Consider the following 20,633-nt stretch of genomic DNA (forward strand, 5'->3'; position numbering starts at 1 on the left):
TGATAGTTCAATCATTGTAACAATATCTCAGAAAGCACTGATTGAAGATTCAAGAGTTTTTTTTGACACATGCAGTATAGACAGTGAAATGCAAAGTGACTATTCCACATGGATGTGCAATTTCAAGAGATAATCAAAAAGATTTTTTTTTAAAAAAAAAGGCATAAATAATGAGGAATAAAGAGACTGCAACAAGGTGCACAATTACGTGGCACAGTGATGAGGACAACAGTTTAATCAGAGATGTAGCTGTATTGCTCTCCTGCACCAACCTGCAGCCAGACAGTGAATTATCTGAAGGCTACAGTGCAGAGCAAAGATCCTACTCGGCTGCACAGCAACTTGTCAGGTTTGGCTGAGAATTAGCAATAGAAATTTCAGAAGTGCAAGTGCTCTTTGAGATAAGTTTGCAGAGCGCTTTATGGAGCAGCGTGCTCACAAGGTGACGGGCAGTAAAGTTGTCTTTGATGTGGTTCACGAGTCAGAAGCAGCAGCACGCCTTAAACACTCAGTAAAGGGTAAAAACATGGTGGATAAAAGAAAGGGATGATCATGGCTGCACAGCAAAGGGACCACCCTGGTTATTTTTCTTAAACATGATTAATATATTCTTGTCTGTGTAGAAGAAGCAAAGTCAAGCAGATCTCATTTTCCATTTTGTTTGCACATATGCTCTAAATTTCACTCATCCTCAACTAATGTTTTTGAGTCCTTATTATTGATCAATCAGCCAGTTTGTTTTACAATTCGCTGCTAAACTGAACCTCTAAGATGACTTCAAATAATAAACATTTCCCAGAGCCCATTGTGAAATTTGTTTGGATCCAAATTATTTTGTTTTACTTTGGTAAATTGCAGAAAAAAAGAACCAAATCTTCACATCTGAGAAGCAAAAACTGTCTGACATATTTTTTTTGGAAATGGCTTCATCAGTTTAATAAATTGCTTAGTGTTATATTTTCTGTTGATTGAAGAATTAATTGTGTAATCATTTCAAAACTACCGAACACTGCACTGTTTTGATTTTAGAAGTATGTGAAACTGATTACCCTGATGGCTAACGCAATCATTTTCGAAAGAGTGAACGTCTTGAGAACTGTAGTTAATGGATATTTTCTCTCAGCTTGAGACTTTCTGAAATTGGCCCATTAGATAAAAACTGACACAAACACGACATTGTGGTAGTAGCTGGAGAGTCGTAGGTGAAGCAGTGCAGCGGCCCAAATCTCTTTTAGTAAGGGTTGTTAGTTCCTTTTGATTTGTGTTTGGCCGCCTGTCACCCAAACCCATTCCCTGAAATCACACCACTATAACGGTCTAATCAGCACTTAACGAGCCGTGCTACATGAAATCAATGCCCCCTTCCATTTGAGAATGCAGAATATTTGGAGGAGCCGATGAGGGCACGTGGAAGGGGCAGGAGATTCTGTCGATAGGGTGCTGCAGTCATTGGGCACGTGGGCCTGCTGAGAGCACAGGATGCGTTTGCCCTCTAAGTTCAGTGATCCTCCCGAGATCCAAGCTTTTACAGCAAAATCCTTTGTTTTGCTGACTAATCGTGTATTGATTTTAACAAGTTGTTAAGCCCAAATAAGGTTGTCAGGCCACTGCCAAACAGCTCCTGTACCTGTAAGGCTCCAAGAACAAGGAGCTGTTGTCTTTCCCATTAGGGACTACCATTTGACTTCTCTCCTTGATTTATTATTACAGGGAGTGTAAATGGGGCAACATTTTTACTTTGGGGCGTTTCTTGTTAGTCGTGCAACAGTTTTATAGAGAGCACAGCATACTGTTTTCACTTTGTGGCATGCATGCATTACCTTGTGGTTTCTGTGGGAGGATGTGCATCTGTGGAAATATAGCTACATGCCACATGCCATCAAGCATCTCTCCCACGTGCAGGCTTAGCTGTCGCAGAATTTGCCAAGCCTGCAAAGAAGGGAAAATTGCAAATCAAGATATAGCTAAAAACGCTGTGGGTGCCTCAACCTCGCTGTTCCTGTTGATGCGTAACAGTTCTGGATGCAACCTGAACTGACTGTTGTGCTGGACTATCTGCTGCCAATGAAAGGCAGCAGGTCCTTTGCATTATGCTTGATAGAACTGCAGCGAGAACATTACAATGCCAGCTTGTTTTCATTTCAGAAGACCTTGGAGCTGCAAATGAATAATATATTGGAGGCAACTCGGGGGTAAATGAATAAATCTGCACTAGGTGGGGATTTGGAGAGGGAGTGGAAAATCTCATAGAGCTACAGCACTACCCTGTGGTGAAGTCAGATATTGCACATGAGGAAGGTAAAGAAGCAGCAATTTATTACTCTAAACAACTAGTTTGATGTATGTCCTGGAATGGATATGTTTTGTTTGTATATTTTAGGTTGTCAGATATTCTAAGCATTGCATAATAGATAACTTTCTCCTGAATGTTTCCTGAAAGAGGTCTGATTTTCATCAAAGACACATGCAGAGATCTAAAAAAAGAGGAAAAAATAGCAACATGACCTTAACAAATTCCCACATTACATTTCGTACTCTGTCAATTAATCAGAAAATAGAATTGTTCTGCTTCCTGTTAAGAGGAGACCATGTGCATAATTGCTCCATCCATGCTGGAGATAATTAATATCAATGACCCTGCTGACGTTTCAAATGCATCATGTAGGGTTTAATGATGATGTGTCATAAGCAGCCGGAGGTGGAGTTACCCAGCTCTGTGTTTTCTGGCAGACCCCGGCCAGGGGCTGCAGAGCTGACAGGCGAGACCAGGTGAATAATTGTCTATGGCATCTTATTATATTGCTGGCATGATCTGATTTACTTCAGCAGCAAATGGTGGGAAGAGACCCAGTGTCGTTGTGGGTATTGAATTAACGAGGTTTACGCACAAATGAACCCCACACTGACGGCAGATACATCACGCAAGATTAAAGAGGATTTCCATGTGGCTCTGATAGCTGTTCTGTTTGCTTCATTACACTATTGAATCACTCTGTATGTGTTGCACGCTCCTGTTGAGAATAGATTTTATATTTCTCCCTGTATGTAGAAATGAGCTGGGATGATGGCCTTTTGTAGGAAATCTTCCGGCCTGTGTAGCAGAAGAGAGGTTTTAACAGGCAATAGAAAATGTGAAATATTTTTATTCCAAGAATCACTGCCTTATCCCACATTTATCCCCACATTCACTGCTGATATGAAACTGTGATTTAAAAATTATAAATTCACATTAAAATCCAGAGATAAGAATTTGCAGTATTTAAATTTGTGTTTTGTTTTGTTTGTTTGTTTTTTTACCTGATTTATGCTACATTTGTATTCAGAAAAAAAGGTAAAATCATAAGTGACTAGTTTAAAAATCTTTAATTATGATCATCTGCACGCCTTTCCCTTACCAATAATTCTATTTTATTTTTTCTAAACATTTGTGTGGCTTATAAGTTTTATTATAAAGGAAAATATTTACAAAACTATCCATAAAATTAATGCTAAAAAAATGTGAAATTGCGTCACGAACTCTAAACTACAACTCCCAAGAGCACGAAAAACACTGCTGCAAGAGGCTGAAAGTTGATTGGCTCATCATAATTCACGTGACTAAATTGGACGAATGGGGAAAGACCTCAACAGGAAGTGTTCCTGTAAGACAACTGACACGGCGTGAGAGCTGAAAGTCAAGTCAAACCAAAATATTATACACGTTAAAACCTAATGAAATATGTCGTTTTTTGTATCTTCCAGCCACCGCATTCTGTTGTGCTTTTAATGTAGTTTTGTGTCGGTAAAAGCAGGATTTATCGCGATGTTTCAGGCGGTAACTAAAACGCTTTCTGTAGCATCAACCACGTACGTTTGTCGTGGAATATTGTTGGGTATTCGACATTATTGTAAGAAGACACCAACGAAACTAAGAGTATCTCAGGCACTTTCGGGAGCAGATTTGGGAGCAAATGTCAAAGTACAGGTACCGACTGTATATCACTATTTTCTTGCAGTAGCATGCTACTTATTTACAGTTAAACCCAGACTACTCTATGTTTTGAGGATGTGATGGTCAAACCAGCTGCTTAAAACCTTAATAATGCTTATTTATACCCATTTTGTCATATTTCATAATAGTAGTCATGCTGCACAAGGCTATTGATTATCCTTAGCTTCTGAGATACACACAACTGTATGTTTTATATGTGCATTTGTTGTTAAACATACATCTGCATATTTTACCTGGATCTCAGCTAACACCTCAGACACACTGAACTAATGCTGCAGTTTCACATGTTGCTTTCAAATATTACCAGTATACCAATTTTGCTACATTATATGCTTTTAACTGACGTTTTTGATAAGGATTGAAGACGTTAAAAGTCACAACATCCTGGTTATACAAACATAAAGAAGGTGTTTTTGTATTACCAGACTTAAAAGTGTGTTTTGATTTGTCTCTGCTGCAGGGATGGGTTCGCTCTGTCAGACCTCAGAAAGCCAACGTCTTTCTCCATGTGAATGATGGGAGCTCCTTGCAGCCGTTGCAAGTTGTTGCTGGTGCAGAGCTGAATGATCCGTAAGCATATCGATAATCAGAATAGAATAGAATAGAATAGAATAGAATAGAATAGAATAGAATGTGCTTTATTGTAATTATACAGTGTATAACGAGATTGAAGAGCTTCTCCTTTTCAGTGCAAAATATTTTCTTTAAAAACTCTGTTTACAATTATACAGTATAAATAACAGAGTGAATATAAATAACAGAGTGAATGAGACAATGGTGTATATTGCACATTTTAAATTATATTGTTGGCTGGGTGTGAGACATGAGACGTGAGAGTTCAGGGTGGTGATGGCCCTCGGAAAGAAGCTGTTTTTAAGTCTGTTTGTCCAAACTTTAATGCATCTGTAACGCCTTCCAGAGGGCAACAGATCAAAAAGCCTAGAATTGGGATGTGAACTTTTCTTGATGATGTTCTGAGCTCTGCTGAGGCACTGGGTGGAGTAGATGTCCATGAGGGAGGCAGATCGGTTCTGTTCCACTTGAAGTCCATGATGCTCTCCTTTGTCTTTGAGGGGTTTAGTGTCAGGTTGTTTACTGAGCACCAGGTTGTGAGTTTCTGGACCTCCTCTCTGTAGGCTGTCTCGTCTTCCCTTGAGATCAGGCCGACCACTGTGGTGTTGTCAGCAAATTTGACGATGATGTTGTTTCTGTGGGCCGGTCTGAAGCCATAGGTGTAAAGACAGTACAGGAGGGGGCTCAGCACGCAGCCCTGTGGTGTACCGGTGCTCAGTGTGCGGGTGGAGGAAAGGTGGGGGCCAAGTCTCACAGACTGGGGTCTGTTGGTTAAAAAGTCCTTGATCCAGGTGCATGTGAGAGGGGGGAGGCCCAGGGTGCCTAGTTTTTATTGTATCATTGCCGAGCTGTAATCAGTTTTTGATATAAGGTCTGCACAAACTTCAAATACTCAGATTTGTCATCACCTCTTGTATTTCTTTCCCTAAGGTTGCTGACATTTGGCAGTGCTGTTGAAGTCACGGGTAGTCTCAAGAAAAGTCCGCACAAAAAACAGCCAGTTGAACTGGAAGCAGACCAAATCACTGTAATTGGAGAATGTAACCCTGTGGTAAGAACAAACATCTCACACGCTTTTCACTTGCTTACTGAGCACCTCTATGTTGCGTCTGTTTATGTCGTCACTGTGAAACGCTTTAATGTTGTTGTGTCATTTTTTTGTTTTGTTTCAGGATTTTCCCTTTAAGATCAAAGAGAGACACGGCCTTGAGTATATTCGCCAGTTTCCTCATCTCAGGTGTAGAACAAATGCCTTCAGTTCTCTGCTGAGGATACGAAGCGAGGCCACTACAGCAGTTCACTCTTATTTCAGGGTGAGAAAATCTGTAGAGCCTCTTTTAGCAGAATGCACAGTAAGGGGTTTTTGTTTGAATCTTGATGGGTTTTTTCTTTTCTTTTTTTTTTTCTTTCAGGAAAATGATTTTGTACAGATTCACACTCCCATCATCACCTCAAATGATTGTGAAGGGGCAGGAGAGCTCTTTCAGGTTGAGGTTAGTGTGTAAAGATTACAAGTTTTTAGCTTTATGATGTCACTCTGAGTCAGTCAGAGCTCAACTGTGAACATATGGATTAAGGACAATGTTTGAAAATTTAAATCCTCTGCTTTTATAACAGCCATCAGGCCCCGAGATTGTAGAAGATGAGTACTTTTTCTCTGTACCAGCCTTCCTGACAGTGTCTGGACAGCTTCATTTGGAAGTAATATCAGGGTGAGATAAAGGATATGAATTTATCTGTAGTGCATTTTTAAAATTCACATATTTAACTTTAACATATTTGTTCATACACGTACGTTTAAGCACTTTTCATATTACGTCTTGTCAATCCTTCTCTTGCAGGGCTTTTTCTAGAGTCTACACATTTGGTCCAACTTTTCGTGCCGAAAACTCCCAAAGCAGACGACACCTGGCTGAGTTCTACATGGTGGAGGCAGAGATCTCCTTCACAGAGTCCATAGAGGATCTCACCAAGGTATATTCTATCATTGTCCTCTGATGCAACTTTGCTTTGCGCTCTTAATCAAGTTAAAATATTGGTTAACGTGTTATAGCCTGTCAACTGCCTTTCACTCAGCACATTTCAGTGCATACAATAGAGTGACTTCTCACCTTTCTGGAAGCCTTTGAGATGTGCCGTGCCGTATGAACAGAGGGCTTTGATTAGTTTGTCATCTTTATTCTTTCACAAAGCTGCTTTACATACCTGTAGGGCATTACTTTGTTTGCAGAAGTAGAAACGAAGTTGCGATGAAGTTGTTTGGCAACCTTTGATTAAAAGCCATCTCAGCTGACTCATTATACGTGAGCATCAGATTCAGTTTGTACATTTACCTTGCGTGCCTTCTAAAGTCGCCCTTGTGCACAGCTGCCCAGAAAAAGCTTTAATTATTAAACTTGGCCTGCTCCTTTAGGTCATGGAGGACATGTTCAAATCTGCCACCGAACATGTCTTGGCTCACTGTGTGGAGGATGTGGATTTGTTTCACAAGCATGTGACTCCTGGACACAGGGTGAGTAGTCGTGAAGGACACTCATTTAACTCGGCCACATAATCTGGCTCCTTACAGCAAGCAGCCATGACTATATCTGACTTCATTAATATCTTAGATGAGATTTTTTCCTTTTGCTTTCACAAGGACACGGTAGATGCTATGATGAAGAGCAGTTTCCCTGTGTAAGTTTCTTATTTTCCTAAACATTGCATTCAAAATATATATTAGATAAAGAGTAAAATCTAATGATTGAAGTGCTTAAATGTTTTATACTCTCTACATTAAGGATTACTTACACTGAGGCTGTAGACATCCTAAACCGCAGCTCCGAGAAATTCACCTTCCCAACAGATGTAAGTGGCAATCGCTTTATTTCTTTTTTTCCTTTATAGAGCATATTTAATATCTACCTGAACTGTGTACAGTGTTTTCTATTAACGTTTTCACTCCACATTAACCTCAGCTCTTCTTTTCTACAGTGGGGTTGTGACCTCAAGACAGAACACGAGAAGTACCTGGTGAAACATTGTGGCAACGCTCCAGTCTTTGTCACTGATTATCCCTATGACCTGAAGCCTTTTTATGCAAGAGACAACCAGGACCATCCTGAGCGTACAGTAAGGCACAGCCACACTGTTAAAAATGCATAGTGAATCAATGATTTAGCCACTCATTTCCTTCCTCGCACTGTCAGTTGAGTTATTGCTGTGATTTGCATATCTGAGCTGACGTCGACCGTCGTTTGTGTGCAGGCAGCTGCAGTGGACCTTCTTGTGCCAGGAGTTGGAGAGCTCTGTGGGGGCTCGCTGAGAGAGGAGAGGCTGGATCTGCTGAGTGCTCGGCTGGAAGAGTAAGAATGAATGATTTAGGAGTATTGGAAGCAGATTCAAATACATTTAGACTCCACTTGTCGATGGCTGCACAGTTGTTTTATTTAATTTTTTGGCACTTTAGTCCTTTAAGATCAAGCACAACTCCGAGTGTCACTCTTTCTTTCTTGCTGTGGCTGAATAAAATAAAGATCAGGTTACTATATGCATCATCTACAACAACTTGGATATAATTTTATTAATTTGCACCATCACAGAGAGCAGCAATTTTACAAATGTCAACTCTATAAACACAGACTAATTTGTACGAATGGGTTAGCAGGTTTTTTTTTTTTAAAGCTCCTGACATTCCACAGATATTCAGTGGCAGAAAATCTACCGCTTAAATTGCATTTTCATTAACTTGCATGCGTTTATATTACAAATGTATATAAAATAAGTGTTAATGCACTGAAATTACATTATAAATATACTGTGCAAAGTAAAGAGGTCATTTTTGACCAACGGCTGTTACATTAATTACTTTATTCTTCTCTAGGGCTGGATTGGAAGACACCTACAGCTGGTAAATAAAAAACAAACCAAAACACAAATTGACATTAACGGTATTTAAAATGAAATGTCCTTACTCACTAATTTCTAATGACATTTTCATGTATTTGCAGGTATCTGGACTTGAGGCGTTTCGGCTCCGTCCCTCACGGTGGCTTCGGACTGGGATTTGAGCGATATTTGCAGTGCATTCTGGGTGTTGACAACATAAAAGATGTCATACCTTTCCCAAGATTTTCGCATTCTTGTCTTCTATGAAACACAGTTTGAGCCCGTTGGATGAGTTCAATAAGTTGTTTGTTTGTTTGTTGTTGTCTGTAAAACATAAAATAAATATATTATTCAGCTTTGTTTTAATTTGCGTCACTTGTTTGCTGTTTAAATACCACTTTTGAATGGCCTTGCACCTGCAGTATGAAAACAGAACATTAGAATTTGAAATTTTCTTTGTGAAAATGGAATTTATTACCCTAATTTTCTCATTAGCTGTGCATGGCATTCCTGCAGTAGTGTATGACTAGGACCATTATTGCTGGTTGCGTCACATTATAGTTTTTTGACATGTTACATGTCCGTATGTAAAAACTATGTAAGGAGCATGTTAAGTTCCCAAACGCTCCACCAGATGGTGCCTTTCCCATTTATTCCAGAAAGAAATCGCGATTTTTATTCAGCCTACTGTTATGACTTTGTTAATGTTTTATTTCCCCCAAAGCGCAACAAATGCAGAAATCTCCTCCTTTTTTTAGCGATTATTTATGCGTAAAATTATTTGGAAAGGCATATAAGTTTGAGGTAATCATTTAAAATTGGTATTAGTATATATTTCGTTATTTGAAATTTCACAGAATTACTCAAACATCTGTTCTGTGCGGACATCTCAGACAGTATATTACAGCTGGATGGTTTTTATTTAGACTCGTTCGGGGATCTTGGAGCTGTTTTGTGGCAGGCAGTTCTCCCATCCTGTTCATCCCAGCGCAGCCCATCCCTCTCTCTGCTCGGTGGGCGTGGTATGAGTTGGGAAAACAAACTGCAGACATCCTATGATACTTCCTCACCCTGCATCAGTTGAGTTTCCCCGCGGCTCGTCGTCAGCTGGCCGTGCGTAATTCCCCAAGAGTCGAGTTGCGCCGTTTTTACGCGCCGGCTATTTTTTTTTCTTTCTCTCCACAGCACCACCAGGAGCGGCTGGCTACATCTCCGACCAGCACTACTTTGATTTTATATCAAATGGGGGGAGCAGACTGCACAAGCGTGAGCCAAACGCCGACAGCACTTTGAACAGGCGAGCTTCAGGAGCCGTCATGTACTAGTGACAGACGGCAGTTGTAGAGCAAGAAGAGGCAGCAGACACTGACAAACATGAGCGGAGGAGAAATCATCTTCCAAGGCTGGCTGAGAAAATCACCGCCGGAGAAGAAACTGAGGAGATATGTAAGTTTAACAGACTTCCGCTTAGTTTTTTTCTTCTTCTTCTATGTTTAGAAGTTTGGAGCTGGAGTAATCACATTTCTCTGGTTGCTTGCTCTGTTAAATGGGCCCTTTGTGTTGTTGTTCATCTGCATCTCAAAAGTGGTGTCAAACTCAGATATTTCAAGTCCAGTAGCAGCAGGTGCATCCCACCACCATCCAGACCTGTAGTCTTTTTCAAGTCATACAAGAAGCACATAATTCCTGATTCAGAATCTAGAAATGTATGCCAAATTGCAGTTGTCAGGTTTTACATGGAAGGCAACCCACTGTGGGGTCCTGAGATAACACGGAGGTAAGCCTGTGTAATGCTCGACAGCTGTCTATAATATCTGAGATGCACACAAACTGCCATTTGGCTTTATCTGAGCATGATGAGGTAATGCCTAATCAAGCATTGATGTGACCAGTTATCATCTGAGCCAAGTCGACTAATGTCACAACAATGGTGATAGCTGCACAACACTTGAGCGCCTTGATAAGGCCGCGTAAGCCAAAGCTGCTCGCCTCTTGCTGGGTGCCGGGCAGGGGAATGGCTGCAAATCAGATAATAGGATTTATGGAGGCAGATAGAACCATGAGACAATCTCCTATAAATACAGCTGTCCGCTGTTTATGTATGGTGTTGCATTACCAGGCCTCTCCATGTTCTTGCTAGCTGACTTTGCCATGATGTCATCTCTGTTTCATCTGGAATTCCATCCTTGAATGTCTTCAAATGCACCCCCCCTTTACTCCTGTCCTGTCATTTCCTCATTGTCTTCCACTTAAAGCTGGCTAATGTTTACACAGAGACCACCGTGGGCAGTATGGAACAGCAGCTGCAATAGTGCAGAGGAAAATGCTTGCTTGGTTACAATACTTTATAAACAACAGGAGAGAGAGAGAGAAAAAAAAGAGAAAACTCACAAGGCAGGATAGAGCCGCCAACATAATGGCCAGCAGGCAAGAGAGCAAGGAACAGCCTCTCAGCCTTTCTCACCCTGAGAAAAAAACCTATAAACAACTGCACAGGCACACACTCACACACACACACACACACACACACACACACACAGAGTTTCAGCCAGAAAACAGTGTCATGAGATAGTGTCCAGAACAGGCAGACTTGTGAATGTGATAATCTGTCCATCTGAAATTCCTTCCACTTAAAGTCAGTCTACGGACAATCGGGGCCATTTACTCACCAGTATTACTGTCATCTGACGTAGTTAAGTTAATGTACAGGGATATTTTCAGATACTACTCGCATACACTCCCAGACATTCCAGCCTCAAGGTGTGTTTTGTTTTGGAATATGGTAATAGGTTCGATCACTCATTATATCGGAATGAGATGAGGAGGCGTAGCTGCCGAATTCTGTGACAGTTTGTACCCTTGCGCTTTTCGTAGGTGATTATTTGCAACGATGAAAAGGTGTTTTAATTCTTAACATCACCTCCCCTGTCAATATTCAACCCCCTTTCTGCCACAAAGTTCCTTCTGGAGCCAGATGAAGCCTGTGTTTGTTAATCAGTAGTTAGTCGGTGAAATGATTTGTCATTGCATAAAACGAAAAAAGAAAAAAGAGTCTCCTGTGACTTTCCGCAGATGGTTTCTGAGAATGTGGCACACGGCCGTGCATGTTTTCTGCAGCAGTAGAATCCAGTGCAGGATAAGGAAAGAATAAAAAAACTGGTATTACCACTGCAGGTCTGGCATGCAAATCATATGCAAAGCAAAACGTCAGCAGTTGGAGCCTACATGCAACTGGTGGTGGAGACAGGAGACAACATGTTTATACACAATAACAAGCATGACTAGTCCCGGTTAAATGTTTTCTAATTGTTTATAAATGTAATTAACTCTCAACAGTGACTCACTCACTCTACAATGGCCCCTTGCTGCACAAACACATCATGAGTATAAACTTTGTGTGTTTCCTCCCCTCCTCCTCCTCCTCGAACATGTGACAGCAGCATTGCAGACGTGTAGTCGATTTTCACACACACGCACACGCACACGCACACACACACACACACACACACACACACACTGCATCTCCACAGTATAAGGAAAACAGTCATGATGGAAATGTCTCAGAGCTGCTAAATGAATCACTTGGTTGGAGTTTTTATCTGTTGTCGGGGGCTGACCGAGGCTCCAGAGGTGGGCAGTGTTTAAAGACGAGGTGGGAGTGGCCTGCTTGCTTTTTTTGAACAATGTCCAGAATAAGCAGAAGGAACATGAAAACAACTGACGAATCCAGCACTCACCCGGTGCCTCTTGCATAGCTCTGTTGAGGTCATTTTACTCATCAGTTAGCGGTCAGACGATATGCTTCATCATGTCTGCCGTATTCACCCCCAAACAGTCTTTCATTTGTACATGCTGCTTAGCAAACAACCTCCTTTCTATCAGGTAATGCAGTACAAAGGCAATTCTTGACACTTTTTATCATGTGATAGAGGTCAGAAACCCCTTCCTCTCTTCCTATATAGAATGGGACACTCCTTTCTGACCTTCATTGTTGACATATGCGCAACAAGAAGTCATCTAAATGAGTCACGCGTGCATGAAAAGTGCCCGCCGTGAATCATAAATGTGACATGCCATACCGTGAACAGTTTAATGCCTGCACTCAGGTTCGGGATCAAACCGCTGTCAGCTAAATCCTCCCATCTCCGTTGTTGTCTGACATCACAAACGTGTCTGTTCAAATACAGTAAAGCATTGCCACATTCCAGACAGATCATATCGGCAAGGTGATATCGGCTGCGTTTTCTTTCTCCCGCGTACAGTTTCAAAGGCCTTTGCTGCCTTGCCCTTGTGGATGGCACAAGAGAAGAGAGGTGGAGGGGGGAGCAGTTGCTTGGGTTTTAAAGGCAGAGCGGAGCAGCGGCAGCCTGTGTCCCGCTGTCAGCTGCTGGGTCTGCTGTTGTTTTGCAGAGGGGCTTTGGGAAGTCCTTGCCCTCAGAGGTCAACACTGAACGCCTCCCTGTTCCTGCTTTGACAGACAACCAACGCTCACACAGACATTTTCCTTGTTCCATTTCATTTGTGGGCCTTTCCCCATAAGCTGCGAAACTGGGGTGGCTTGATGTGACTGCAGTGTCAAAGTCAGATTAGTTTATTACCGCTAGATATGTTCACCTAAAGGGATACTTGTGAGTGACATAAGATTGCAAACTACCACCATTTTCATTGTTGGTCAATCCGTTGATTATTTTTAACTTCATTTATCCCGGAAAGTTCTATACTGAGGATAAACATTTTCTTTGATTAGATTAATTGTTTATTCTTTGATATAATTTCCTGTCATATTCTTTTCAAGAGTATCGTTACTTAATACTTAAATGACGAAATTAGTGCATAAACTTGGCAATTTTTTGCCACTAAATCATACTTTTTCTATTTTTGCCTCTCCAACCTCAACATTATTCTTTCACATTTCTCTCTCGTAAAACTACAATAATGGCCTTTTTTTGAACTTTTGCCATAATATGCTGCTCTTTGCCATGACTCTGTGATTGAGCCTTTGTGTTTTTGCTCCAAAATGTAATTATTTCACCAGTAGCGTATGCCAGACTTCCCTTGACTGGTACCTACAGGAAGTGTTGTGACAGAGGTCCCATGACAGGGAAGGAAATTAAATTGCTCTGCGAGTATATAAATGCATTTCCATCTCAAGACTTTATCAGCTGAGCTTAAAATAGTACTGTTCTGAAGGAAATTAGATCCCATTGATTTTTTTTTCTTGTGATTTGGACCTGCAGTGAGAATGTGTTTGCTTTTTTGCTGAACCCTCAGAAAGCACACTAACACAGAGGTGACAGTTTCATAAAATGGTGCTTAAAATAAAAATGAGTACAACAACAATGACTTGGTTCATAAACAGCTGACTCAGACAACTTCTTGGGATTAATCTGTTTTAACATTTGACCCTTCTGCTCATCCAGAGATTGCAGTTGTTACAGTTCAGGAAAACACAGAGAGACCATAAACAAATAGTTGATTTTGCATCTACAATGTGTGTTTTTTGAAATTATTCTGACAATAACAGCGTAAAACGACTGCTAGGAGCTGGAGCTTGCATGTCATATGACTGTCATTAGCATTGGCCTTGTGAAGTTAATGGGCTTTGCAGTCATGATGTAAGTCCGTAGAAATGTCTTTTAGTCTCCCACTCAGCAGTAAATGAACACATAGAACTTAGAATGAAGCAGAAATTTAAATATCATGAGTAAATGCAAAAACTGTTTTAGTCATTTCTCACAAATTGAGTGTGAATCACAGTGCAAACACTTGAGGTTAAATGTGAGATATACACTTATGCTGCATGTGTCTATTAGTAGGTAGTGATAAATAGAAATGTCTGTCAGCAAGAAAAACCGTATGTGGCGGCTTTTCTTCGGAGGAAGTTGTTAATGGCTTTTGTTGTGGTGCTGGGGTCTTAGAAATGACACTTGTTTGGAGGAAGACTATTTGTGGAGTGGTTGTCGGTCACCCTAATCTTGTTCCAGTTACAAAGAAACATGCAGTGGTGAGACATGCAGAAGAAAAAGGATAGTGTATGTATTTTTTGTAAAAAATTGTATGCACATTGCTCTGCTTGTTGCTATACGCTTTGAAAATATATATACTACCATTCAAAAGTTTGGGGTCGCCCAGACAATTTCATAGTTTTCCATGAAAACTCACACTTTTATTCATGTACTAACGTAATTACACAAGAGTTTTCTAATCATCAGTTATCCTTTCAACACCATTAGCTAACACAATGTAGCATTAGAACACAGGAGTGATGGTTGCTGGAAATGTTCCTCTGTACCTCTATGGAGATATTCCATTAAAAATCAGCTGTTTCCAGCTAGAATAGTCATTTACCACATTAACAATGTCTACACTGGATTTCTGGTGAACTTAATGTTATCTTCATTGACAAAGACATTTCTAAGTGACCCCAAACTTTTGAATGGTAGTGTAATTATTTAGAATCATTAGAATTTATTCAGTTTATATTTGAAAATAAGCCTTTTGAAGTAAGGTCTTCTACACCTCAGCGTGCCTTTCAACAATTTTGTGATGACAGAGGGGAGCAGATTTTAAACTGTTTTTGTTAAACATGTTTTTTGAGACAATAGTGTGAGTGTTAGAATAATACAGTTAAGCTTGCATGAACCTGCCTAATGTGGAAAAAAATGCAAGAATAAAGATATTTGATCAGATAATTAAGAGCTCCCACACTGCAAGGCAAATCCTTCTCACTGTAAACACAACATCTTGTATAACTGCAATAAAAGGGCATTGGTCAAACAAACCATGCGGTTGTTGATGCTGTAATTAAAATTTCTGTTGTGTATATCTTCCCAGACACATTGTTTTTATGTAAAGTGGGAGTCAACCAGTCACTTTGATCTAAATTTAAAGATGTTGTATGACCTATAGAGGAAGTTGTATTGGGAAATATGAACCTAAAATAAACACCTCTAGAATATGTAAAAAAATAGGCTGATATGATTAGTTATCTTTTGGTTTCATGTGAAACACTTTATCTTGCTGTGATAGTTTGTAGGAGTGGAAAACGCGTAAGCAAAGTGCATTTGGGCTGAGCTTGTGGTACAGGTGGTGAAAGTTGTCAAAACGAAACAAGTCTCTTGTTATCGCTATTGATCAATAATTTCATTTAAGGAAACTCTGCAACAGTGGAAAAAACAAGTGGCTTGTGCTTCATTTAAATTATTATTTTTTTTATGCGGGTGTAACGCCCACCCATACAAGCAGCCAGAATGATGTAGTTGTGTAATTTTTTTTTTTAATTGTGAAACTCTTTAACATTCTTAATTTTTTCAGTGTCTTTGTACCTTTACTGGACTTATTCTAAACAGAGCCTAGAGATTAGTTTCTTTTGAAAACCCAGATGCTGATGAGTCATTGCAATTCAGTTGTAGGAACTGAAATTTCCCACTACGGGGTTCAGATAAAAATAAACTCTGGCTAATGCAACCAGTATATAAATAAGGACAGATAAATAAGATAAATAAGGCAGTGTTTGTCCATAGAGACTTTGATGTTGATTATTGTCCTATGTGAGACCAAGGTTTTATGTGACTATGTGATAGAAGATTGAATGATAAAATCTTTATCATAGACCTACAGTATTTTTTACTAGACTTACTTACTTTTATTACATTTATTATACTTTAGAAACTTGGCGCTCACACGCTGAAGATATTAAAAGACTTCGGTTCTGGAAAAGTTAGCAGATATTTATGTAGTTATCAGATTTAGATAGTTAGCATGTGCCAGATTTACTGTCCAGCTTGCTCCCACTAACCCCTGTTCACTCCCATCTCCCCTCAACCTCTTTTTCCTCCTTTCCCATGACATGCCAGAGTAGCATGGTGTGGATAAATCTGAACCACTTTGTTTGTTTCCCATGAACACTGTATTGCTGAACCTGGACAAAATGCATCTGGCAACTTGAATTCTATGCTACCTTTACGTAACCCGGTTGTTTTTAATTGATGAAATTTCATTGTCAGTGTTTTTAGCATGTTATTTGCGGTATCTGGGTCATGATAAATAACCACCTCAGCTAAATAGTTCCTCTTATTTGCTCTAATTCTTTTGGTTTGCTCAAATGACAGCATGGCAAGTGCAAAGACAACCGTTTTACATAGACTTGTGATGCTACTAAGTGCAGATAGCATTGACTCGAATGTTATTATTGCAAAGTTGACAAAGAGAATGTTTTTCATCATGCCGACCATCAAAATGGCTTCACAGATCACTGAAAAATGATATTATTTTCTTCTGTTACTACATTTCCGAGTGGCACAACAAACTCTTTACAAGATACTTAGCTGAGAATCAAGAATAAAACACTTATGAAGTCTTTTTTTTCCCCAGTGGATAATTAAAATCTTATCAGTTATTAGTTGCTTTTTATCATAATTAAACAGAGTGATCTGTATAAATGTGAAAAAAATGTGTTAAGTGTGTCGCTAATTAGCTATACTGCATTAATGCTTCTTTAAAATATGACTGAATAAATATTATTTTAAAAAATACCTCTGTGAAAGAGTTATATAATCATACATTTGCAAATGAAAGGTGTCTTGCTTTAGCTAATTTTCAGATTATGTTTGGTTCTATCTTGAAGGATGCTTCTCTTCGATTTAAAGATATACAACCGGAGTGTAAGAGGAAGTGCAGCACTTAAGTAATCTCAAAACAGAATATTTTAACATTAAGACAAGTGGAGACAGTAATTCTGTGGAGGATCATAACAGAAAGACTGACAAAACAATAACAAGAAAGGGGAAGAATTGTATGGATCAATAAAAGACAGCATCATGAATTGGAGATGCCTATCTTATCTTTTTTAAGTTATGATCATCAGTAGCTTTAAAGTAAAAATGATAATGCAAATGATGAAATGATTTGTTCCATGAATTGCTTTAGAGTGCACTTCACAATACCTGAATAAAAGTAACCGCTGGAAAAAAGTGTATTTGTTAATTCAATAAAGTAAACTCCAGATTTCATACTCCACTAATCATGAATAATATTAGCATTGTGCAACTGTAAGCATTACTCAGTGTACTGGGCTGGCTTGTGCGTGTTGGTCTGTTCCAGCTACATGATAACATTTCCAGTGTATTTACTGATGTCATACATGCAGGATCCTGAATCTTTAATGATGCACGCAGCTGGTGGAGGAGAGCCGGCAGCGTCATAGAGACACAGTGATATTTGCACAGATTAGGGTGCTGAGGTCAGACGTTTCCCTCGCATGTACGTCTGCTCTGTGGACCCCTCCCGCTTTTAATTGTTTTTCCATTCACGGTTGTGCATCTACAGCTACCCTGCAATGCGTTACAAAGACCGGGAGATGTTCGCAGCGTGCCCCGCGTACACAGACGTCTATGAGCCGACGCAGATGGCAGAGGCAGTGGAAGCAACACAAAGAGTTCTGATTAAAAATAATGCCTCCCGTTAGTCAAACTGTCAGGGTGGGCTCACGCTAAATAAGCCCAGCCTTTTGCTGATGCGGAGACACGGCGAGAGATTACTCATTTTCCTAATGATGGAACTGTTCGGCTGCAAATTGAGGCTGATTATATCTACTGAGAGCTTTTCAGAGGTTGTTTTTCATAGGATGTGGAGCAGATTTCGCAGATCATTGCCCCCATGAAGTGAGTGAATGAGAACCGTAGGTACCGAACGCAGCATCCCTCTTAATCATCGTCACACCTGTAGGATGTAGCTTTCTATCACAGTCATATGATGCCGTTGTATCTATTTGCTACAACATTGTGAAAGCTGTATCACATCCAGGCCTGCTCTCGGTGTACTAAATGACTTTCAAAGCTGATGTCTGGCTTTAAAGGAGATTGTGCAATTTGGTAATTGCACAAATTATGGAAACATCAGGAGTTAAAATTTCCTACTTTTCCCTCTCTAGAGGTCTGTATTTGCACTGCATTGCTAACCTTCCAACTTCTTTATTAACACACATGAATTTATGGGCGTGTTTGGGTCTTATCGTGGTGTGTTATGTATTGCAGCTGCCTTCTTTCCGAGGTCAGTGTTTTGACTATTGGGAAACCTGAGCAGTTTGATTTGAACTGCAACGGTGCTCTAATGCATTCGCTGGATTTAAACGCCTGTAGTTTTATACTCTGAGTAACTCTGTTTAACATCCTTTCATGTTTACCTTATTGGGCACGTGGATTGGACAAACCCAGGAGCATCTGGATCTTTTCACCACTCGAGACAGGTAATGGGCTCGAGCTCCCGAAGAGGCACACTGTTGGCACACTGCTGGACTTTGTTTTGTTTGTCACCTGAATTTATTGGAAATGCTCCAGAAACGTGTTCTATAAACTTTGTCTGGGGTAGCTGTCTGCTTAACATCTCACTCAGAGCCAAGATGTAGAACCCTGTGTGAACTGTACATCTTCCAAGGAACCGTTTGTGGTTTATTTAAGCTCACATAAACTGATGTCATGTAGGTAAATATGGGTACATGAAACCTGGCAAGCACAGAGGAAGAAGACAGACCTGCTTTTTGTGGGTTACGCAGCTCCTGTTTGACAGATTAGACATATTCATGTTCTATTTTTCATGAATTTTCTGTTCGAAATTTCCTAATTTTTCAATAGCTTGGAAAGCACTGTAATGCAAATATGAAATGTGTTATTTTGCTGTGTGAATAACAAGGCGATATTCTTCAAATGTAACTCAATTGCATTCCGTCACTTGGTGAAACTCCTGTCTGTTTCTGGGATGTGATGTGATGTGTGACCCACTATTGATTAGGACTAGATAATCAGGGCTCTGTCGTCATTGTCTGCCCAGCGTTGTCCCCTCTCGCCGCATTAACCGGAATCATAAGTGTTTAGGCATTCGCTCGCACAATCGTGGCCATTTTAACAGTCCCACATTCTAATTCATGCATTGCAAAGTGGCCTCCACTGCTGTTCTTTTGTTGAGAGTAGATTTCTGGAAAAAAGGATGAAATTCTGGCATTATTCAGGCACCAGAAGGGACAAGAAATAAAGTCACTCGTGTGCTAAATTTTGTTCTTTTGTCTTAACTAACTTTAATATGCTGGGGAGCAGAACTTAAAGAACAGATGCAGGATGAAGGCATTGGAGGGTTGCTGTGTTTGCTGTCCTCACTGAGAGCCAATCGCAAAAAAAAAAAAAAAAAAAAATTCTGTATAAAAAGACGTTTAGCATAAAAGCCTAATAACTAAGGTTACAACCTGCTATACAAGGAAAGGTCGTGATAAAAATATTGAAAGTCAAGATGGGTATCTTTTTAAAATGTATAAACGGCGAGTTTAGCAGTTATGGCCAAGCACCTTTGCATTTCCATGCATTCCCATCACTGTGTTATTAGTGTGTCATCATCTGATGAAATGGAGGACATATTGGAAAAGGCATCCAGATTCCAGCCAAGTAAATGTGACAACATGTACATCTCTCTGTGCCATAGCTTGATCATTATAACTGCTGGCAAGAGGTGGGAAAATGTACAAAAACAAGGTGGTTCAATGCTGTGCCGCAGCTCCACAGTGCCAGTGTTTGTGCAGCTGTGTAGCGTATGTACTGCAGCAGCAGGTAAACCAGAGGAGGCCAAGTCAAAGACAACAACCTGCTGTCTCCTCCCACTGCTTTAATAGGATCAGAGGTAAACAAGACTATTCTAACCTGACATATGCGTTTAGCTTCAGTGTTTGCTCACGCATATTTAAAAACATGTTGACTGATGCTTATCGTCCAGCCTGTTGACACAGCCTACTACTGAACACACACAATGTATTGCTGTGCGGCTGTAAAAGACACACTTTGGGTAATTGTTTAGGCCACGGCCATCTCTAAGTTCATTAATCCGTGTTGTTATGGTGGCAGAGTGATGAACTGGGTTCAAACACATGAGACTGGGCTCATTTTTACTGTCTTTCACAGTAGATGCACAAAAACAGTAAATGATTGCTGTGGCTTATTTGCTGTGACTGTGTATTAATCTTCCAAAGGAGAACTAATAACACATACCAGACAATTGCATCTCGTTTGTTTCTACGAACAGAGAGCTTTTGTATGAATTGGTTTGTTTTTCCACAGAATCATTGTGTTGCGTTCTGCCAAAAATAGAAAAAACATGTCTACTTATCAACAGCCAAAGAAACAAAAGGAACTGGCAAGTCGAAGCTGTTTTGATCATATTT

At 40.0% G+C, this 20,633-nt stretch overlaps 2 protein-coding genes across 3 annotated transcripts in view; both read left to right on the plus strand.

Annotated features, from left to right (window-relative positions):
* The first annotated feature begins 3,639 nt into the window (after window positions 1–3,639).
* Window positions 3,640–8,797, plus strand: nars2 (asparaginyl-tRNA synthetase 2, mitochondrial). The gene is made up of 14 exons (XM_023262779.3): window positions 3,640–3,964; window positions 4,452–4,561; window positions 5,495–5,615; window positions 5,737–5,877; window positions 5,977–6,057; window positions 6,182–6,276; window positions 6,406–6,538; window positions 6,978–7,076; window positions 7,203–7,240; window positions 7,345–7,411; window positions 7,538–7,675; window positions 7,811–7,908; window positions 8,427–8,453; window positions 8,554–8,797. The coding sequence occupies exons 1-14, from the start codon at window positions 3,803–3,805 to the stop codon at window positions 8,696–8,698; spliced, it is 1,455 nt and encodes a 484-aa protein (XP_023118547.2). The 5' UTR covers window positions 3,640–3,802; the 3' UTR covers window positions 8,699–8,797.
* Window positions 8,798–9,494: 697 nt separating this feature from the next.
* gab2 (GRB2-associated binding protein 2) overlaps window positions 9,495–20,633 on the plus strand; it is a 33,707-nt gene continuing 22,568 nt past the window's right edge. For both annotated transcript variants that reach the window (XM_023262760.3, XM_023262761.3), the window contains exon 1: window positions 9,495–9,877. In XM_023262760.3, the coding sequence (XP_023118528.1) occupies window positions 9,806–9,877 (72 nt within the window). In that variant the 5' untranslated portion in view covers window positions 9,495–9,805. The remainder of the gene's footprint in view (window positions 9,878–20,633) is intronic.

This window comes from Amphiprion ocellaris, chromosome 7 (assembly GCF_022539595.1).
Source record: "Amphiprion ocellaris isolate individual 3 ecotype Okinawa chromosome 7, ASM2253959v1, whole genome shotgun sequence".
Taxonomy (NCBI): Eukaryota; Metazoa; Chordata; class Actinopteri; family Pomacentridae; genus Amphiprion; species Amphiprion ocellaris.

Excerpts from the sequence above, each read along its gene's own strand:
- nars2 (XM_023262779.3), top strand. The coding sequence starts at position 3,803 with ATGTTTCAGGCGGTAACTAAAACGCTTTCTGTAGCATCAACCACGTAC. Across the intron at positions 7,676-7,810 it reads AGGACCATCCTGAGCGTACA|GCAGCTGCAGTGGACCTTCT; the intron begins GTAAGGCACAGC and ends GTTTGTGTGCAG. Across the intron at positions 8,454-8,553 it reads TTGGAAGACACCTACAGCTG|GTATCTGGACTTGAGGCGTT; the intron begins GTAAATAAAAAA and ends ATGTATTTGCAG.